The 22,306-nt window shown below is 39.8% G+C and overlaps 1 protein-coding gene across 7 annotated transcripts in view; it reads right to left on the bottom strand.

The window, feature by feature from the left end:
• Positions 1 to 22,306, bottom strand: part of FRMPD2 (FERM and PDZ domain containing 2) — a 306,604-nt gene that overhangs the window by 184,147 nt on the left and 100,151 nt on the right. For 6 of the 7 annotated variants that reach the window (XR_011971421.1, XR_011971422.1, XM_072627697.1 and 3 more), the window contains exons 20-25: positions 21,035 to 21,151; positions 19,320 to 19,558; positions 16,805 to 16,909; positions 12,637 to 12,730; positions 6,252 to 6,397; positions 277 to 424 (exon numbers count right to left, since the gene is read on the bottom strand). Coding sequence is in view for 5 of the 7 variants with exons in the window: in XM_072627697.1 (XP_072483798.1) it covers positions 277 to 424; positions 6,252 to 6,397; positions 12,637 to 12,730; positions 16,805 to 16,909; positions 19,320 to 19,558; positions 21,035 to 21,151 (849 nt within the window). In the remaining 2 variants the exon portion in view is untranslated. Of the gene's footprint in view, positions 1 to 276; positions 425 to 6,165; positions 6,398 to 12,636; positions 12,731 to 16,804; positions 16,910 to 19,319; positions 19,559 to 21,034; positions 21,152 to 22,306 lie in introns of all 7 variants that reach the window. The other variant, XM_072627699.1, reaches the window with a different exon arrangement.

The following is a 22,306-nucleotide window of genomic DNA, read 5'->3' as shown; positions in this document are numbered from 1 at the left end:
AAATCTAACCAAAGTCAAACCACAATTTCTGAAACAAGCTGAAAAGCAAAATCCTGCTTTGTGAGTATTTTTGGCATCTTACCCTTTTCAGAAATATTCTTAATTAGCGTACCTTCTATCCCATCAGGGAAGATATTCAGTTCCTTATCAGCATCATTCTGTTTTCTCTCTAACACCTATAGAAACCATTTTTTTATGTCCTTTTTTTAGTTCACTATTTCAACACCACACGAGGACAATATGACAATAGTAACACTCGATTCCCTCTCTTCTCACCATCTGTCACCAAGGCGCAGCTCTCAGGGTTGTCAGGCAAGGTTGTTGCTAAGGAAACAGCAACACATTCATCTTTCTTTCTGTCATCAGCAGATGGACACTGCTCTGCCGGTCTCTGGTCTCTCCTTTCTAAAACCAGCCTTGCAACCTGCAAGGATGGAGGAATAAATGCAATTTATATATCCTACAGGGAGCATGAGTTTTTACATCCCTAAGAAATTCTGCTTCTCCTTCTTGTGATCTCCTGGATAAGAAACTGCTTAGGCTCCAAATTAATCTTCCCTGTTTGCTTTTCTTGACTCAGTACTAAAGGTGTCTGACTGGAAATTACACCTGGGAAGATCTTTGGCCAGGTCCAATTAATTAGGAAACTGCAACAAGTCTCAAAGGGAGGGAGGAGGACTGGGACCAAGAATGACTATATGAATTCTTAATGGAATAAATAACTGTCAATCAAACAGATTTTCATCTTGTTCTGTGCCTCTTTAAGGTATATCTAGTGTCCAATATTTTACAATGTATTATGGTTGTCTGCATGACTTATTCCCTTATTAGACCATAAATTCTTGAGAACAGAAACCCTGTCTCATCTAAACTTTGGACTTCTCCAGTGCCTAGTACAGTACATTGCATATGAGAAATAATATTAGCTGAATGGATGAAAGAGCAAATTTGCAGATTGTGTGTACACTGAGACTAGACTCATAACTAGGTGGGGCAGCCAAAAATTTGTCCCAGGCACCATTTTATTGATAAGGAAACTGAGGAATAGAGAATTAAAATGACTTACAGGTTGTACGTTGAAGTCAGAATTGAAATAGTACTCACCTGATTCTTTTCACTATACCAAAGGATCCCTTACAATAAAAAGCAATAAACCGAAAAAAGAATGTCGAGATGAATGTGGAAAAATATATTGAATAAATATAAAGATAGGGGTAGAGATCAGACTTGTGATTTCACTGATGTGAAGAATTCTTTCAACGAAGGTCAGCACTTTCTCTGTAATTCATGGTCTGAAAGAATTTCGCAGAACGCTGACTTATCAAGAGTCTCAGAACCAGCAAAGAAAACTTGAACTCAAGTCTTCTTGACTCTGAGTCCAGCTTTCTATCCACTGTGCCATATTGTCTTTTGAAGCAAATATAGTTGATGTAAATCTGACATCTAGAATCTATCAGAAACTAACAGATTTATAAGACTACTCTCCAAACCTTGGGTAAATAAAAGGCAAAGGCTCTAAACAACCAATTTATAAAACAGAAAATACAAGTGATAAGTAATCACTTGAAAAATTGTTTGGACACTTTAGTGATCAAATAAATGCAATTAAAACATCTTTGGGATATTACATAATATACCTTAAATTGGAAAATATTATTTAAAATTACCAAAATTCCATATTGACAGGTCTGTTGTGAAACAGACGCACTATTGTACTTCTGAGGAAAAACTGATGGAGGACTATCTTCATCGATAGCAGTTGGACAAGTTACAACAAGAGTTATAAAACTGATCATTCCCTTTCATTTAGTAATTCTACTAACAGGATTAGACCCTAAGGATGTGACCAAAAAGTAAGAGGGAGAGGGGGAGGGGACAGAGAAAAAAGATCACTCCATATAAAAATATTCACAAAAGCTTTACATATAACAGACAAAAAGTGAAATCAGCCTGCTTGTCCTGCAATTAAAGATTAAGTTGCAATATATCAATCTAACACAATACTACTATACTACAAAATCACAAAGACAGAGGAAGACGATGAAAATGATACAAAGAGAGCAAAATAAAAAAAAAACACCTACTTGGGCTATAGAAACATGGCAGCAATCTTTAATAAGTACATGCCTCAGAAAAATTTGGAAAGTTATTATAGTGTTAAACTATATCCTTTTTTTCCTTTTTTTTTACCAAATTGCAAATAATTTGGAATTGGTGGTATTATTTATTCTTTTGATATTGTTTGTTTTTGTCAATATCATTAGATTTAATATCCTGTGATTTTAATCCTTTTCTAGAACATGAAGGGACCTTGCACCATCTCATCCAAACTTCTCATTTTGTAGATGAAGAAACTGAAGACCTTTGCACAAATAACACATCCAATGTAAAAGACAGAGGTAGAACTTCAACCCAGATTTTCTGACTTGCAAATCCATTGCTTTTTCTACTAAGCTACACTGCCTTTCCAGGGGGAAGAAAAAAAAGATGGTTATTGGTTTTTAGGTGCTACGGTATACAGAGAATACAGAGTCAGGAAGACTGAGGTCAAATCCAGTCTCAGATATGTACTAATTGTGTGACCCTGGACAGGTAATTTAGCCTCTTTTTGCCTCAGTTTACTCAGTTATAAAATGAGCATAATAGCAGCACCTACTTCCCAGGATTGTTGTGAAGATTAAATGAAATAATAGTTGTACAGTTCTTGGCACATAGTAGGTATTTAACACATGGTTGCTTCTTTCCTTCTTCATTCAGTCATCAACTGAAGTTTATAGAACGTTAGAAGAGACCTCTTCCATGAAGCACTCCTTTATACCCTAGGCTAACGGTCACCGCTCTCTTCTCCATCACTGTACCCTGCCATCCTCACTAACTAGAATCCTATATCTACCCTCCCTTTCTCAGTTTTTCATTTCCTGAAAAAGCCAGTTATACTTGGAGACACCAGTTCCTCTTCAGCCGTTCTCTTCTAAATTCTGTGCCATCTGACTTCCAAACTCATGATGAAACAGAATCTATTGTCTCCAAAGTTACCAACAACCTCTTCCTTGCTGAATCTGATGGAATTTTCTCAGTCCTCATCCCTCTTCTCTATGGCATTTGGCACTACTGATTACTCCTCTCTTACTCATCCCTCTTTGGGTTTTCCTAACATTTCTGTCCCCTGGTTCTTCTCCTACCTCTGACCACCTCCCAGTCTTCTTTGTTAATTCCTTACCCACATCGCATCCACTAATAGTTGGTACATCCCAAGGCTCTGTTCTGAGCCCTTATCTTATTGGTCTCTACCTTCTGTCACTCGGAGACTTCACTGACTCCCACATATTCAACTATCACCTCTCATAAGCACTTTACAAATGTCTGTTGATTGACTGACTCTATGCAAATGACTCCCAGAACTAGATATCAGTCCTCAGCTCCAGTCCTAGAGTTGAGCTGTAACAAGAGCCTGGATAGTTTAAGCTGATCAAGATGTCCTATCAAGCTCAACATGTTCAAAGAATAAGGCATTCTCTTTCTTCCCTAAAACTCTTGTTGTTTTCAATACCCCAATTACTGTCAAGAGAAACAGCATCATTGTGGTAATCCAGGTTACCTTCCAGTAACCTCAGTACTACCTTATTACACACACACACACACACACACACACACACACACATCCCTTACATATTAAATGAGTTGGAAAATCTTAAGAGCTTCTACTTTCACAATATCTCTCATTTACATTCCTTTCTCTCCACTCTCACAGCCCCTATCCTTACACAGGCCTTCATCACCTTTCACATGGGCTATTGTGATAACCTCCAGGTGGGTCACCCTGTTTCACATCTTTTCCCACTCCAATTCCTCCTCCAAAAGGCTCCAAAATGATTTCCCTAACCAAAGTGTGAGCATTCTCCCCCGCTTTCCCCATTCAGTAGACTCCAATATGTCCTTATTACCTCTAGGATAAAAGGTAAGCTACTCTGCTTGACGTTCAAAGCTCTTCACACCTGGCTGATCCCTTCCTCCCCAGCCTTCTTCCACATCCATCTCATCCATGGCTCTACAGACCAGCATTACTGACTTTCATGCTGTTCCTCCAACACAACCCTCCAACTCTACTCTGTGTTTTTATTGGCTATCTTCCATGCCTGGAAAGCTCACTATCCTAACCGCCGCCCCTTGAAACCTCCTGTTTCCTTTAAACTTCAGGTGTCCTCTTCTCCATTGAGCCTTTCCTGATTCCCCCAGGGGCTAACGTTCTCCCTTTAAAAATTGCCTTGTGTTGTCCTTGTTAATATCCTGGATATACTTATCTAGCAGTCACAGCTGTCTCCCTTCTTAGAATGGAAATTCCTCGAGGACAGCAACTGTTTCATTTTTGTCCTTACATCTCCAAGGATTAACATGGTGCCTGGCACATAGTAGGTGCTTAATAAATGCTGGTTCAAGGACTGAGTGATTCTCAATTCTCATGGCAGAGTCAAAGAATCACTTAACCTTCCTGGTGCTGTCTCTCCATCTATCAGATATTAATGATGATACTTATATTACTAACTTCATAAAGCTCTTAGAGGAAAGTGCTTTGTGAAACATGACATAACTGTTAGCTGTCATGATAACCCTTGTGCCCTCTCTCCATTGCTAGAATGGCTGTTTGCACAGATGAGGTATCTCTTGCGTTAAGATGACTGTGCCATTATTTGCTCTGCAGAGGCTGTTGTGGGTCTATGTTGGCACACATCATCATCAATCAATCAATAAACGAGCATTTGTTAAGCATGCTACCTAGTTACATGCTAGGAATATAAAGACAAAAAAAATTAAACAACCTTTGTTTCCAGGAAGCTTACCTTCTACTGAGTAAGCTAACATTCCCATATATAAAGCCATATATAGACACATACACTTCATGTACATAAACATGTACAAAGCAGATGTGCATACTGCATTGTGTATGCCATACATATGTACCTATATGTGTATACACATGTTGTTTTTGTTGAGTTCAGTTATGTCCAACTCTTTGTGACCCCATTTGGGGTTTTCTTGGAAAGATACTGGAGTGGTTTACCATTTACTCCTCCAGATCATTTTATAGATGAGGAAACTGAGGCAAACAAGCTTCAGTGATTTGTCTAGTATCACGTATACATATACTTGTATGTATACATATGCAGGTACATATGCCCATACACACACATGCATGTACATGCTTAGGTGCATGTGTGTGCATGTGTGTATGTGTTTATCTGTATTCTATAAGGCTAGGCCTTGCATGCACATATGTGTACATGTGCACTGACATGTACATAAGCACATGTGTGCATACACATATTTATACAGATATGCAGAGACAGAGAAAATAAACATGAACTACAGGGTAGGTAGAGAAGAAAGTCACTAGCAGTTGGGCAGGGGGGAGACCAGGCAGAAAGGCCTCATGTAAAAGATGCTTGAGGTTAGAGATAAGGTGACTGTACATTCCAGACCTGAAGGACAAAGGTGCAGAGAGCAGATTTGGAGCACCATGTGTAAGCTCATCTCAGGCTCAAGCTCAAAGCACTTGAGGAAAGTTTCCATTTTCACTAGTTTCTCAACCTTTATCCAGTTTCTTCCCTGTATTTAATACTGTCATTTCTTCTATCAAGAAGGACAGTGAGTTCTTGATGGTTACTCTCACTGTGACATAAGGAAGTATCTCCCTCAAGTCATACACACATACACACATTCACTGCTGGCATGCCATCTGTTTGGTTGGCAGCTAACTGTTGATGGTGTCCAAAATTTCCCTAAAATCTTCCCTGACTGTGTAGCAGAGACAGAGCGCCCAGGGGGCAAATGGGCATCTGCAACAACAGCCTGCATGATAATCTGAATAACAGGGCCAAGCCTGTTAAGCACTCTGCCTCCAGAATCCAGGCAGCCCAATCCATTAGGCCAAAATTCAACAGTCTTCAAGCCAATATACAAGGGACAAAATTTTCAGCTGGGAAACATCTGTCTTCACCTGGATTTCATGCTGCTAAAAAAGCAAAATGCCTAAGAGAAAAGAAATCTTGGTTTTGTTTCCTGCAAAATCCTGTCTAACCGAAATTGGCTATGGTTTGTGGATTTCTATGAAGCTTTCTGAAGTGGAAGACCTCAAAAGGATGAAGTGGATATAATTACTTCACAGACCTGCTGGGAGTTCTTAAGGCATTCAACAGCCTGCTTGTGGGTGATACCGCACAGATTAACTCCATCCACCTCCAGCAGGCGGTCACCTGGGAAAGAGGAAAGCAAGCTGATGTCAGTACTTCCAGTCCTTTCTTCCAAAGATGTCTGTGATCAGCTCCCAACACACACATATTCCGCAACATTTCCATGGCTGCAAGAAGTGTTGTCCTTTCTTTCCTTCTTCTAGCACATACTGGAAGAGGAGAAAGACAATACAACACCCATAATACAGTTCTGAATGAACAGAATCATGCATTTGTATGTTAATGCAATGAGACTGAGAACGATAAATGAATCTGTTCCTCAAAACATACCATTTTAAAGGAAAACAAACATTTTTGTGGAAGCAAAATGCTGAAAACAAAATGGATGCCCGTTGACCAGAGAATGACTAAACAAAAAGTGGTATGGGAATTTATTATTTCTTTATTATAATTTATTATTAGTATACAAATATTATTGTGCCATAAGAAATTATAAAGAATTCAGAAAAACATGCAGAGACTTGTATCATCTGATTATGAAGAAAGCTGAACCAAGAGTTCAGTGACCAAAATAATACAAATGAAAACAACCTGTAAAGATATCACAGTCTAGCAACTCTCTTCTCTAGGGCAGCTGAACCAGATTAAAATGTCATTGGAAATGTTTTTTAAATAAATAAAAATATAATAGAACATAGACAATGTTAACATGTGGTTGTCTAAGTCAATACACAACCTGGGGGTTGGGTGTGGGATCCTTATATAGGCTTAATAGACCTCATTTCCATTTCAGTTTGACACCACAACTCTAAAGCACCAGTGGTGATCCATACATACTTCTTTTTCCTCAGTACAGAGGCAGGAGACAACAGCTGTGAACTGTTGCATAGGCTAATAGAAGTGGTGGCTGTTGTTGATCAGTCATTTCAGTCATGTATGAGTCTTTGTGACTCCATCTGGGGTTTTCTTGGCAAAGACACTGAAGTGGTTTTCTATGTCCTTCTCCAGATCATTTGACAGATGAGAAACTGAGGCAAATAGGGTTAAGTGACTTGCCCAGGATCACACAGCTAGTTAGTGTTTCAGGTCAGATTTGAACTTACATCTTCCTGACCCTCCACTGCCCTTGCTGCCCATTGGTCATTGCCTGTGGCCATTGCGGTAGTTAGTTTTGCTTCATTTTTAATCTTTCTTACAAAGAAGTGATCAATGGAAAAAGGGGCGGTATTAGGAAATAACAGTGACATTAAAAAAAGTTAAAACATCAATAAAACCAAATAAAATCTCATCTGAAGTAGATATTGTTTACCTTTTTTAAAATAAAAAAAACTGAATGCATACAATCTGCAACAGATTCACATATCTCAAGGTTCTCAAGTCCCAACTAACCTGGCAAGTCCCCTGCGTATAGGGAGGGATCTCTTAATTGTTAGTCTCATCCTTTAAGTAAGTGATTAGAGTAAGGTGGCAATAATTAGACTAAAAGATGTCAAAAAAAAGAGACATAGCTTTTTTTGTGCATACCCCCTTTTTTAATATGCATAGGATTTCCCTTAAATGGTCCTTATCATACTACTAAAATTGCTCTCTCCTTTTTAAAGTCAATTTAATGACCCTGTTTCATTCCCCAAATTAACTCAGTCAAGTTAACATGTTAGGTGACTTAGTGGATAATGTACTGGGGCTAACATCAGGAAGACTCATCTTCCTGAGTTCGGATCTGGCCTCAGACACTTAACTGTGTGACCCTGGGCAAGTCACTAGATCCTGTTTGCCTCATTTCTTGTCTGTAAAATGATCTGAAGAAGAAAGTGGCAAATCACTCCAGTACCTTTGCCAAAGAAAACCCCAAATTAGGGTCAAAAAGAGTAGGATGCAACTGAATTGAACAAGGCAACATTAAGCACCTACTGTATGCCAGGCATTGTACTAAGCATAGGAGATAACAAAGAAAGGTAAAAAATAGTCCTTACTTCTCAAGGAGCTCACAGTCTAATGGGAAAAACAACGTGCAAATTTATATACAGAATAAATTTAATGTAATCTTAGAGGGAAGGCATTAGTATTAAGGGTGAACCTAAAAAGACTTCTTGTAGGTCAGATCTTAGTTGCCTTGAAGGTAGCAAGGGAAGACAGGAGGTAGAGAAGAAAGGGAGAGAATCGTAGGCATTGGGGGCATCCAATATAAATACAATGTCAGAATATGAAGCATCATGTGTGAGCGACGACAAAGAGGCCAATGTCACCAGATAACAGAGCCTAGGAAGGGGAGTAAGGTGTGAGAGCACCAGAAAGGTAGAAGGGGTCAAGTTACCAAATGCTTTAAAAGCCAAACAAAGGAATTTCTTGGGGGAGGGGAGGGTGACAAGGTCAGACCTGCTCTTTAGGAAAATCAATTTGGTGGACCAGAGTGGGGAAAGATGAGGCAAGGAAACCAATCAGAAGCAGACAGGTGTTGTAATCGTCAAGGCATGAAATGATGAGAGCCTATGTTAATGTGGTGGCAGTGTCAGAGGATAGAAGGGAATAGACAAGAAATGTTGGGAAGGTAGAATTGACAGGACCCAACAATTAATTGGATGGGAGGAGGAAGAGGAGAGAGTAAGAAATCAAGAATGACAACTCAGGTATGATTCTGGGTGACTGGGAGGTTAGTAAGCCTCTTGACAGTAATAGGGGAAGTTTGGAATAAGAAGGATTTGGAGTGGGGGGCAGGATTTAATGAGCTCACTTTTTGACATGTTGAGTTAAAAATATCTGTAGGACATCCAGTTCTAGATGTCTAATAAGGAATTGGAGACATGAGTCTGGAGATCAAGAGAAACATTAGGACTGGATGATTAGATTTGAGAATCATCAGCTTAGGGATGATAAATGAATTTATAGGAGTGAATGAGCTCGCCAAGCAAAATAGTCAAGAGGAAGAAAAGAAAAGTGCCCAGGACAGAGTCTGGGAGGATACCCACAGTCAGTTGGTATGACCTGGATGAATTCAGCAAAGACTGACAAAGAGTTGTCAGAGACAAGCAGGAGAGAGCAGTGCCATAGAAACCTAGAGAGAAGAAAGTATCCAGAGGAAGGTGATTGTGGTGTCAAAGGATGCAGAGAGATTCAGAAGGATGAAGATTGAGAAGAGGCCATTAGATGTGGCAATTGAGAGATCATTGTATGAGAGACAGAGAGACAGAGACAGATAGACAGACAGACTGAAAGAGACAGAGAGACAGAGACACAAAGAGACAGAAACAGAGAGACAGAGAGAAGAGGATATTTTGTATCTCTATGTAGAAAAATGTAAACCTGAGAACTAATTCATTTCTATTTTTGCATAATCACTGTCTATCCTAATACTTTTCATAGAGTGAGCTTTGTATTTATTGAGTTTAATTGAATTTTTTGTCCTCCTTAACTTCCTTGAGCATCATTTGACACTGTTGACTTCCTGTATCCCTTGATATTTTTTCCCCTTTGGATTATATGCCATTGCACTCACCAGGTTCTTACAAAATTGCAGAATCACACTAATCTGATAGTTGCAAAGGACCTCAGAGATCATCTGAGGTCTAAACTGTATCTGATCAAGATTCCCCGCTACATCATCCCTGACAAGTGGTCATCTAGAATTTGTTTAAAGACTGCTTCTCAGAAGGAACTCCCTGTCTCCCAAGACAGCCTATTCCACTTCAGGTTAACTCTAATTACTAAGAGCTAAAATCTATCTCTTGGCAACTTCCACCGACTACTTCTAATTCTGAGAATTCTAATCCCCTTTTCTTAAGACAGCCCTTTAATACTAGGAAGACATCTACCATTTGCCTCCCTTTAAAAACTCCATCCCTCCACCTTTCATAGATACCTCTTCTTGCCATCTGCTAAACACAAACATCTCCCAAGTTTCTATCCCTAAGGGTAGAGTTCATAGCAGTTCACAGGTCAGTACCAGAAGTACACGTGAATTAATTAAGTCAGAATCATGGGAGTCAAAGAAGTCCTAGTAGTCCAGAAGGAGGTGCCAAAAGAATGAATAACAGTCCAAGAGAGCTTCCAGGAATAAAGCCAGTATTGGTCTTTATAAACATGAAATTAGGAAGTATAGAGTACCTCTCTCACTGGCAGTGGATACCTCAGTCCAACCAAGAGAGTGACTAATCTCACCCAAGGGGAAATTCCCTGAAGTCCCTATGGGTCAACCTAAAAATCAGGGATGTGTTGGCTCCTCTATGTGTCTGCTGGGTCTCAGTGTCTTTTTTTATTCTTCCTGTGTTTCTCCTCAAAGAGAGTCTAGTACTACAGGTCATCTTTTGAAAGGGGAAGTAAGAAAGTGTCTCATCTCCCAGCCTCTAGGGTCAATTAGACATAATACAGACATAAAGCACCAAATCATTAATTTCTATACCAATGAGGAGTCATGCAAATTTCCCAGGCTTGAACCCAACTTTACATACAGATAAATGTAAAGTTTTGTGCTTGACTTCAAAAAAAGCAACTTCATGAGTAAGTATAAGATGGGGGTAGGCATAACTAGGTAACTATTTGTCTGAAGGGGAAAAAAGGGCTTAATGAAATGCAACCTCAAAAAATAACAGTAGTATGAAATAATAATCCAGAAAACAAATGTGCTCTTAGGCTACATTCACAGTCAAGTGTCCAGGACCATGGAGGTCTTATTCTTTCCTGGGCAGACCACTAAGAGGACTGATGTTTAGTTCTAGGCATCCTAGTTTAGGAAGGATTTTGATAATCTCGAGAGCATCTAGAAAAGAGAAATCAAAATGATAAATAATTAATTTAAGAAATTGGTGGAGTTTAATCTGGAAAAGAAAAGACCTATAGAGGACATTAGAGCTACCTCTAAGAATTCGAAAGATTGTCACAGGAAAGAAGGATTAGAATTGTTCAGGTTGCCTTGGGGACATAACTAAGAGAAATAAGTGAGAGGCACATAGAGGAAGATTTTGGCTACATAGAAGTAAGAGAAAACTTCTGAACTATCAGAGTAATCCCAAAAGGTAGTGGGTTGCCTGGAGATGCTGGAAGGTCTGCAAAGGCTATGTGAGCCCTTCTCAGGTATGTCATAGAGTGGAGTATTACTCCAGTATGGGCTCTTGACATCCCTTCCAATTAGGATATTCAATAAATCAATATTTAACAACCTCACACTGGACTCATTACCTCTAATCTCTCTCTGCTCCAACATATACTTGATACCACTGTCAGTAAAATCCCTTCCTTGGCTACTGCTCACCAATACAAGTTGTAACCCCCAGTAAAATGAAATTTCCTTGAGGCAGGGACAGTTTGCATTTCTGTTTTGTCTAGCACATATTAAGTATGACAAATTCTTGTTTAATTGATGGGTATCTAGTCCACCCCTCTCATTCTACAAAGGAGGAAATATGAAGTGGTTGGAGAATATTGAAGAATAATCAAATCAGTATTTCCCAATGATATGGAAAAGTCATGACAGTTTACTACCCTTTGGCTCCATTTATGATCCCCAAAACTCACGAGTGATTTCCTTGGACTTCAGAATAATTTTGACTTGTTTAGAGAAAATTAATTCATAAAAAGTTCCACTGTGCACTACTCTGATCTCTATACTTGCCCTGCTCAAAAACCTTAAAGAGTTTTCCATCATCTATCAAACTTGACCTGGTAGTCAAGATCATTTACCAATCTGGGTCCAGGCTTTTCTCACATTATCTCTCCCACTCCCCGCCTGGTGAAATTCTTCTCCTTTTTTCAAGGTTCAATTAGTGCATGTTATGTTGGAGATGCCTACACAACATCTAGTTAAAGATATTCAAAAGGAACCCAAGGCACCTGATGAGATCACCAAGGAAAATAATATGTGTAGACCTAGAAAGGACGTTAGAGTCACAGACTGTAAATCATCTCACTGAACTATCCAGTGAATCACCTGTGGCCTCAAGGCCACATGTGGCCCTCTAGGTCCTCAAGTGCAGCCCTTTGACTGAATCCAAACTTCACAGAACAAATCCCCTTAATAAAAGAGTTTGTTTTGTAAAACTTAGACTCGACAAAAGGTTGCACCCAAGGACCTAGAAGGCCTTGAGGCTGCAGGTTCCCCACATCTGGTCAGTTCAAGTATCTTACCATTTCCCTGTTGATATAAGCATTACTCATCTACCTGCTTTCCAACTCTTGCTCAGGGAAGAATGATCAAATCAGTATTTCCCAATGATAAGGAAAAGTCATGACAGTTTACTACCCTGCGGCTCCATTTATCATCCCCAAAACACTAAATCCAAACTCTTTTCCTTGGTTACCACTCAATAGTACATGTTGTTACTTCTGCCTCTACCATGATGTCTTCCCTGATCCATTCCGCATTACCTCTCTTCCACCTGCCTCCCAATCTGGAAGTGACCTTTGAACTCAATTCAATGTTCAGCTCAGAAATTTCAACTATGAGTTCCCACTTTACCAATCTCAATTTGCCCTTCTTTAGCAGCTGGTCCTCCAGGAACAATGGATTTCACATAGATACCTCCATAGCGCACACTAGTGTTTATACCACCCTGAAAAAAAAAACACACAAACACACCATTTGTCAACTCCAACATCACAAAAGCAGGATATGTGCTAAGGTATGTCTCAGCAAAATGTTTAATTCCTGTCTAGATTAGTAATAAATGCAGTGCTCTACGGAACACAAATTCTTATTAAGAAAACTTTCATGGAAATGAGTTAAAGAAGGAAACAATTTTAGTATGGATGTAACTCCTACTCAGTGCAAGTCAAACCTTGACATTTCAAGAACTGTTTTATGAGTCATTTTCTCAAAACAAATCAAAGTTATTTTGAAGGCCAAGAATGAGATACTTTAAGAATCACCTCATATCCCCCCCCCCCCTCTGTAATTTGAGAGGATTGGACTAGATAATGCATCAATCAAATAAGAATTTGTTGTACCTAATATGTGCTAGCAAAAGAGAAATTCACAAGTTAGACTATCCCTGCCTCAAGAAAATGTCATTCGAAAAAATGCTCTAAATCACTATTGGTTAGAGAGATGCAAATCAAAACAACTCTGAGGTACCACATCACACCTATAAGATTGGCAAACATGACAGAACAAGAAAATGATAAATGCTGGAGAGGATGTGGGAGAGTTGGAACACTATTTCATTGTTGGTGGAGCTGCGAGCGCATCCAACCATTCTGGAGAGCAATTTGGAACTATGCCCAAAGGGCTACAAAAATGTGCATACCCTTTGACCCAGCAATATCGCTACTAGGACTATATCCCCAAGAGATCATAAAAATGGGAAAGGGTCCCACATGTACAAAAATATTTATAGCAGCACTCTATGTAGTTGCCAAAAACTGGAAGTCAAGGGGATGTCCATCAATTGGGGAATGTCTGAATAAATTATGGTATATGAATGTAATGGAGTACTATTGTGCCATAAGAAATGATGAACAAGAAGACTTCAGAGAGGCCTGGAAGGACTTATATGACCTGATGCTGAGTGAAAGGAGCAGAACCAGGAGAACTTTATGCACAGCAACAACCACAGTGTGTGAGAGTTTTTTCTGGTAGACTTAGATTTTTGTAATAACACAAGAACTTCTGAAAAAGAAAAAAAATCCCAATGGTGGACCTCAAGGCAAAATGCCTTCCACACTCAGAGAGAGAAATATGGAAGTCACTCACACAATGTAGCAGATCATGTTTGTGTATGTGTATCTGTTTGTGTATCATGTTCTGATTTGTTATACGGATTCTTTCATTTATCTTAGTCTGACTACATAGCATGACTATAGTGAAAATATACTCAATAGGAAAGTATATGTAGAATCTATACAGAATTGTATGCAGTCGTGGGGAGGGAGGGAGGTAGTGGGGGGTGGGTGGGGAGGGATAAAATCGCAATTGTATGGCAATGATTGTTAAACATTAAAAAAATAAAAAAATTAATAAAAAAAAAAAAAGAAAAAAAAAAAAAAAAGAAATGATGAACAAGAAGACTTCAGAGAGGCCTGGAAGGACTTATATGACCTGATGCTGAGTGAAAGGAGCAGAACCAGGAGAACTTTATGCACAGCAACGACCACAGTGTGTGAGAGTTTTTTCTGGTAGACTTAGATTTTTGTAATAACACAAGAACTTCTTACAAAAAAAAAAAATCCCAATGGTGGTTCTCAAGGCAAAATGCCTTCCACACTCAGAGAGAGAAACATGGAAGTCACTCACATAATGTAACAGATCATGTTTGTGTATGTGTATGTGTTTGTGTATCATGTTCTGATTTGTTATACGATTTCTTTCATTTATTTTAGTCTGACTACATAGCATGACTATAGTGAAAATATACTCAATAGGAAAGTATATGTAGAATCTATACAGAATTGTATGCAGTCATGGGGAGGGAAGGGGGGAGTGGGGGGTAGGTGGGCGGGATAAAATCACAATTGTATGGCAGTGATTGTTAAACATTAAAAAATAAAAAAATAAAAAAAAAATAAAAGGAAATCTAAAGTCTGAAAAAAAAAAAAAAAAGAAAATGTCATTCTACCTGGAAATAAAACATGTATTGGTGAGTGGTAACCAAGGAAGAGAATATTTATCTAGATAGTTTCAGGGATTATAAATGGAACCACTTTCCCTTCCCATAGCAATAGTAACATTGATCTGATTATGTTTCTCTGAGCAGGAGTTGGAAAAATTTATATCAACAGGGTAGAAGGCAAGATGCTTGAATTGTCTAGACCCTGATGGCTGAGTGGATGGTTTAGTGAGATGATGCACAGTCTGTGACTCTAATGCCCTTTCTAGTTCTACATACTCTATCTTGCTCAGTGATTTCATCAGGTCTCCCGGGTTCAATTATTATGTCTATGCAGATGATTCCCAGATGTATTTATTCAGCCCTTGTGTCTCTCCTGAACTCTGATCCCACATCGTCAACTGATCTTTGGATATCTTGAACTAGATGTGCCACAAGCATCTCTGACTCAACATGCTCTTAAAAAGCATTCATCTTTCCCCCTGTCTTCTTTTCTCAACTTTGCTATTTCTGTTAGAGTACCACAATCCTCCCAATCCCCCAGGCTCCCAATTTCAGTGTCATTCTCAACTTCTCATTCAAAGTTATCCAATCTGTTGTTTTTCCCTTCACAATGCTCTTTCCTATACACCTCCCCACTTCTCTCCACTCACAAAGCTGTCACCCTAGTATAAGCCTCCCATCACCTCTCATCTTAACTACTGAAATAGCCTTCTGATTGGATCCCCTCTTTCATGTTCCTTTTCAATCCAATCCATCATCCATCCAGCTAACAAAGTGGTTTTCCTGAGGTACAGATCTGACTGTTCCCCCCATACACGCTTGATAAATTTCAGTGGCTCCTTATTATCTCCAGGACCAACTATAAAGACCTCCGTTTGGCACTTAAAGTCCTTCACATCCTGGCTCCTTCTTATTCCTCCCCAAACCTGAGATGCTCTACTATCTAGTATTTATATAATTCTTTAAGATTTGCTAAGCTTTTTTACAAATATTCTCTTACATCAGCCAGGGACACAGGAGCCATTATCATCCCTATTTTACTAATGAGGAAAAGAGTTTAAGCGTCTTGTTCATAGTTACATGCTATTAATGTCTGAAGTTGGATTTGAACTCAGGTCTCTCTGACTCCAGATCTAACACTCTATGCATGGAACCCCCGAGTTGTTTCTACCTCCTCACTTCTGCCTCTTAGCTTCCCTGGCTTCCTTCAAGTACCAACTCAAATCTCACCTTCTGCACGAAGCTTCTTTAGTCCATCATGCTCCTGCTATCTAGTATCATTTCCCTAAGATTACTTTCTGTATGTATCTACTCTGTAGGCATCTCATATGTATGTAATTAATTACATGCTGTCTTCCCCAGTTAGGATGTGAGCTCTCTAAAGGCAAAGACAGCGCTTGTTGGTTTTTTAGTTTTTTTTAATTCCTGGCACTAATCATAGTGCCTGGCACATAAGTCCTTAATAAATGCTTGTTGACTATGATTGTGTGTGTGTGTGTGTGTGTGTGTGTGTGTGTGTGTGTGTGTGTGTGTGTGTGTGTGTGTGTGTAGACTAGAAGCAATGAATATTGATCTATAATAAGCAATGCTTTGGCATTTTTCCTCGCAGGATTGTCAGAGCTGGCTTATAATCCAGTCGCATTTTGTTAAGCAAGAAGGAGTGGGGAGAAGTGGAGAGTGTCTCGTTGTGCACTTCCAATACTAGCAGCCATGGCTGTTGAACTAACAGCAAATCAGTCATTTTGCACCTTCTGGAAGCAATGACTAGGTTCACTTTCTACACCTAATCTTTATACTCAGTGTAGTTCATGGAAAGAGCTTTGAATTTGAAAATCAGATGACGTGGGTTCAAATCATGAGTCTACTCATTACAAGCTGTGCAACACTGGATGAACTGATTTATCTTGGGCCTTTTTCCTCATAAACAAAAGGTAGGGGTTGAATGAGATGGCTTTTAACATCCCTTCCAACTCTAAACCCTATAATTCTGTGACTAAATTGCCTTTCAACATGCCAAAGGGGTAAGCATTTCATCCCTTCACCTGCTAACTTTATAAAATCCATAGTAAAATACTTAACAGTCACACTAATTCCGAAGGTCCCATTTTCCTTAACCAATTCCACCCAGTAGGTTTCTCGGGTATTGATTTTTGCAGGTGGTGAAGGGTGGGCGGAGTCAGGGTCCTGTACCAAACAAAAACAAGAAACAATCATGGTAATTGGTTCCATTTATGCAGCTGGTTGAGTAGTGCACATTTACCCCCTTACCACAGGAGACTACAGCTGTGTCTGATGATGCCAAACATTCAAACAAAAGCTGGAAAATATGCAGCAATTTCCCAGTACCTGGGTGTTTTCTCACTACTACAACAAACTATTCAGCTATCAGAATGAAGCTTTCCATTTTCATCTGGCTGTTTGCCTAGGCCAGTCCTCTTGAATATCAAGGAAATGTCCAAAAGCTGCTTCACTGGTCCACAGCTATGGTGTTTAGGGCTGGGTCTCTGATTGTATTTTTATTTACTTATTTATTCATTCATTCATTCATTCATTCATTCATTCATTCATTCATTTATTCATCTATCTATCTATCTGTCTATCTATCTATCTATTACTGTGGCCAAACAAAAAAAAATCTCTAAGGAAAGGGATGAGTCCCATGAAGAACAGAGAAAGGAGATACAGATCTACATGCTATGGTGTAACTAATCCTTCTGGCACTGGGGTTGTTGTCCATGCTCTAGCATGAATTACCCTCTACAATTTGCCATGGAATATGCCCTGACAATGGAAACAGCATGGCAAAGGAGTAAATGGGAAACCTTGCAGTCAAGAAGACTTGAATTCAAGTCTTCCCTCTGACATTTGCCATAGGACCATGGGCAAGTCTCTTAACCTGTTTCCACCACCAGCATTACCCCAGCCATTCTCTAAGGCTCCAAGAAGAGTTGCTCGTCTGCATTGATGGAGGGAGTTTTCACACCAGGAGTTCCTTTCATTGATAAAATCTCATATCCAGAAACCCTATCACCCCCCACCCAAAAAAATAGCCATATTGAAGACTTGCAAAGCAGATCCTTTCTTAAGGATCTACCCATCTTGTGGCATCAATTTGTAGATATCTTAAAGACAATCTCCAGAAAGTGCTCCTACTTGAGACAGAGCAAGAGCTCTTCTGGGTTTATACCATGCAATCCAATTAGGTCCCCAGTGCCTCCTTGAAATAGCAGAGGTCACGAGGAGCTCCACTGGAGGGTCAGATACTTCCAGGTTCAAGAATGCTTTCTGCCAATCTATCTTTCTCTTCTCTTGACCCAGGCAAGGGTCCCTTCTCTGTCTAAATATCTTGTTTGTGTCAACGTCTGATGAGATGCTGCTCTTTGCCGAATCACACATTCCTAAACCTATTCCCTGTCACTACCAATGAGAGAATGAAACAGAAAAGTCCAACATTAAGTCAAGAGAGTCACTGTGGCTCAGAGAAGCAATGAGTTCTAGAATAGAAGGCAAACCCAGGCTTTCTGCCTTTACATGTCCATGGTAGCAAATACTCCTCTTAAAGAAGTTGAAAGAGATGACTCATAAATAAAAACAACAGACCTCTAAAAAGAACAAATATGACGTGTGTTCTCATCAGTGTAGGTTCACCCCTGCACTGACGCAAGATCACCACCCTTCCATATGTCATTCCATGGGATTCTTATCCTTGATTTCTCAGAAATCGTCCCTTTTTTCCAATCAGGCCTGTTATTGCATCAGGAAAGGTCAAGGAACTTCCTCCCTCTACCAACACAGATCAGCACCTAGGTTTTGCCCAGAACATTGAGAGATTAAATAACTGGCGCCAAGGCCAAATAGCCAGTATGTCTCAGGGAAGAGACTTAAGCCAGTTTTTTCTGACTACTTGTCTGTCTCTCTAGGATAATAATAATAATATGTTAACTAAAATGACACAGTGGATAAAGTGCCAGTCCTAGAGTCAAGAAGCCTCATCTTCCTGTGTTCAAATCTGACCTCAGACACTTACTAGCTGTGAGACCCTGGACATGTCACTTAATCCTGTTTCCCTCAGTTGCCTCATGTGTAAAATGAGCTAGAGAAGGGAACGGCAAACTGCTCCAGCATCTCTGCTGAAAACTCCAAATGGGATCACAAAGAGTCAGACATGACTGAAAAATAATTCAACAAACGATTGTAGCAATAGCTAACATTTCTACAGTGCTTTGAGGTTTACAAAGTGCTTTACAAACATTAGCTCACTTTATTAGGTCCTATTATTATCCCCATTTTAGAGATGAGGAAACTGAGGCAGACAGATATTGAGAGATTTGCCCAAAGTCACACAACTAGTAAGAGTCTGAGGCCAAACTTGAACTCAGGTCTTCCTGACTCCAAGCCCAGCACTTTAACCACTGCATCCCCTCTATCTGCTCTGCCACATTGCCTCTCCAAATCCTCCTTGAAGAAAATGAAATATTAAGAATAAGTCTTTCAGGAGCGATGGCATTCCTTTCTCTATATTCCTTTGTTTCAACAGGCTGACATGCCACGATACATAGCCTTTCATCTGCAACCAGTCTCAGGTGTTAATTACCTCTGAGTGGAGTCCACCAGCTGATGGAGTTGGAATCTGAGGTTGGCCCAGGTTGGGCACTAAGCTCCAAGAAAGCGTTGCCTCTAGCTCATCACTATTTATGGTTGGCTCTTTGCTGTTTGATGAACAACTTCTTTGAAGGCTGTTTCTCCCACTGGCTGCGGGAGAGACCTCAGACCTGGCAGGATCATGTTTTCTCTGACGGTTCATTCCCTCTGTGGGTGCTGCCTCACAGACGTCTACAAAAACAAGCCAACAATCTATTGCCAGCCCCTGGATAGCAAGCAAGAATCTATATGTACATATGTACATCTTTGTCTCTCAATCAGGAATGTTTTTTTCAGCTGCTTTGGGGTTACTGTTGTCAGTAGTTCCTGAACAACACAATTATTCACTGATTTTTTTTTAATTCCTTGGCACGAAAGACCAAAGAGAAGGAGGGAGATATAATCACACAACCTATCCAGTTATATGACTGTCACATTTAAAAAACAGGGACTGGAATTCTGGATTTATGTTAGGAAACTAAAAATGTGTTATCACTAACCAGATTAGCTGAGCAGCCAGTGTGATCTAGTCAATAGCGTGTGCTACCAGAAATCTAGAGACCTAGTCAAATGAAAGTACCTGCCTGACTTGGCATCAGAAAAGTCTAGGTTCAAATCCATTCTCTAACATTTATTAGCTGTGTAACCAGGGCAAATCACTTAACCTCTCCCACTTCAGTTTTCCTATCTATTAAATGGCTACCTTTAAAACTTTCAAATAGTTAGATCTGTCCGTAAGTGGAATGGGCTGCCTAGAGAAGTAGAAGGTAACCCTCTCCAGTCTTTAAGTTTATTTCATGGTGCCTTGACTGCTTCTGAGAGAAGCAACTAGTATGCATATGATGGACTATTTCCCTTTGGGTGTCATCTGAGGGTCCACTGTTGGACCCTGCTTTTCAAAGACTGGATCTAAGCAATAAGAGTACTCCCATTAATATGACCTTGAGCTAAGTACCTACAACTGGGCTTCATCCCCTACTCCTAGAAAGCGGGCCCTAAAGGGCATCTCAAGTCATGAAAACTTACAACTTATGACAAAATAAAAAAACATTGGTATGCCGCAGAGAACAGAAATACCTGTCGTTTGAGAGAGAAGCATTGATAAAAAAAAGTAATAGTAACTGATATTCACATTCTATTTTAGGTTGTGCAAAACATTTTACACATTAACTCATTTGATCCTTAGGTGGGTGTTCTTATCCCCCTGTTTTCGGATTAGGAGACAGAGGCTCAGACACTTGCAGTGACTGGTCTATAGTGACACAACAAATAAACTCACAAGTGTAGGTCATGAGGCCCCCAGGCTTTGACCTACATTGCCTATCCCAGTGTGCCTCTCCCTAAACATCGATATTTGTATGAACACGCTAGCTGGCCATGCCACGGGCATACCAGTGGTGGAGCACACAAAGGATCAATAACCATGTTTAGCTACTACTGAAAAGATTTTCCCCTTCAGTTGGGAACTTAAAGATTTGGTCTGCTCCCCTCCAATTTCCTGTGTCTATTGATTTATGCAACTGCATTGTTTAGCCATTTATCAACAGTGGGGAAAAGCAATTTTAAAAGTCCTACAGAAACTTAAAGGGCCAGTGTTCTGCACCAATCTCTTGAGCTGTCCACTCTTAAAATATTACATAATCTCTCCAAATCCATCCTACCTCTTACCTTTGGGTTGAGAAACAATCAGGTCTACCTTGTCAGGAAAATTCTGAATCATTTTAACAGCCATATTAAACGTGGCACCCTCCAAACTGATGCTGTTCAAGGAGATTATTCTCCCTCCTGGAAAATGAAACCATTCAGACAAACACAGACAATAAATAAGCAAGAAAGAGAGAGACCCCTACATGATGTGATCATAGCTCACACATTCAGCTAGTCATATAGGGCTTCTTAACCTGAGCTCCGTGAACTTTTATTTAATAGTCATAACTGAATTTCACTCATTTATTTCCTCTGTAATCCTCACCAGCCATCTTGACTTGTGTCTTGCTGCTGGACTTTGATAACTGGAGGAGAGAATGAGGCTGACAAATTGGTGCAGCTCTCCTTCGCTTAAACCCAATTCAGGTGCATGTCAAGACATCACCCTTGTGATGTCATTGTTCCTCTTTGAGAATGAAGGACAAACAAACAACCACTTAATTTTATACATCTAAAAAATTCATTCTGAGAAGCAGGGTCCACAGGCTTAACCAGACTGCCCAAGGGGTCAGTGACACAGGGTTAAGAAGCCTTGACATTAATAGCTAGCTCCTAGGTATCACTTTAAGGTTTGAAAAGCACTTTACCTTGTTATCTCATTTGACTCCTTCAACCTTATTGTGAGGTAGGGGTGATTATCCCCATTTTACAGAAGAAGAAACTGATGCTGAGAGAGGTTAGGTGACTTGCCCAGGATGACATAGCTAGTAAGTCTGAGGTTGGATTTGAACTCAGGTCTTTTGTATTCCAAGTCCAATACTATCTATTGAACTGCTTTGATGACTCAAAATGCCTTTATCCAGGTATTATTGAGAAGCAGTATGAAGCATTGTAATGGGTAGAGGACAAGATTTGGAATAAAACAACTCAGGTCAGGTCCAAACTCTGACATGTCTCAGCTGTGGGATCATGTTCAAGTACATTAACATCTCCATTTTCTACCCAACTGTCTAAGACTATGGTTTACAGAGGAGTTATTGCTTTTCTTTTCATCAGCGCATTGATGAAAAGAATTTCCACACTAGGAATTCTTTAGAATCAAAAATCACATCTCCATACCTTTGTTTATATATTTTTGCAGACCCGGGGAATTTACATGACTAGTACAAGGTCACATCGCTAGTAAACAATAGAGGATGGACTGAAATCCAGCTTTGCTACCTCCAAGTCCAGGGCTCTTTTCACTATGGGCACACCACCTCCATGGCCCTCTTCCCCACACCCTATACCCAC

The sequence above is a fragment of the Notamacropus eugenii genome, chromosome 1 (genome assembly GCF_028372415.1).
Source record: "Notamacropus eugenii isolate mMacEug1 chromosome 1, mMacEug1.pri_v2, whole genome shotgun sequence".
Taxonomy (NCBI): domain Eukaryota; kingdom Metazoa; phylum Chordata; class Mammalia; order Diprotodontia; family Macropodidae; genus Notamacropus; species Notamacropus eugenii.
This window is presented reverse-complemented; position numbering and strand designations above follow the sequence as displayed.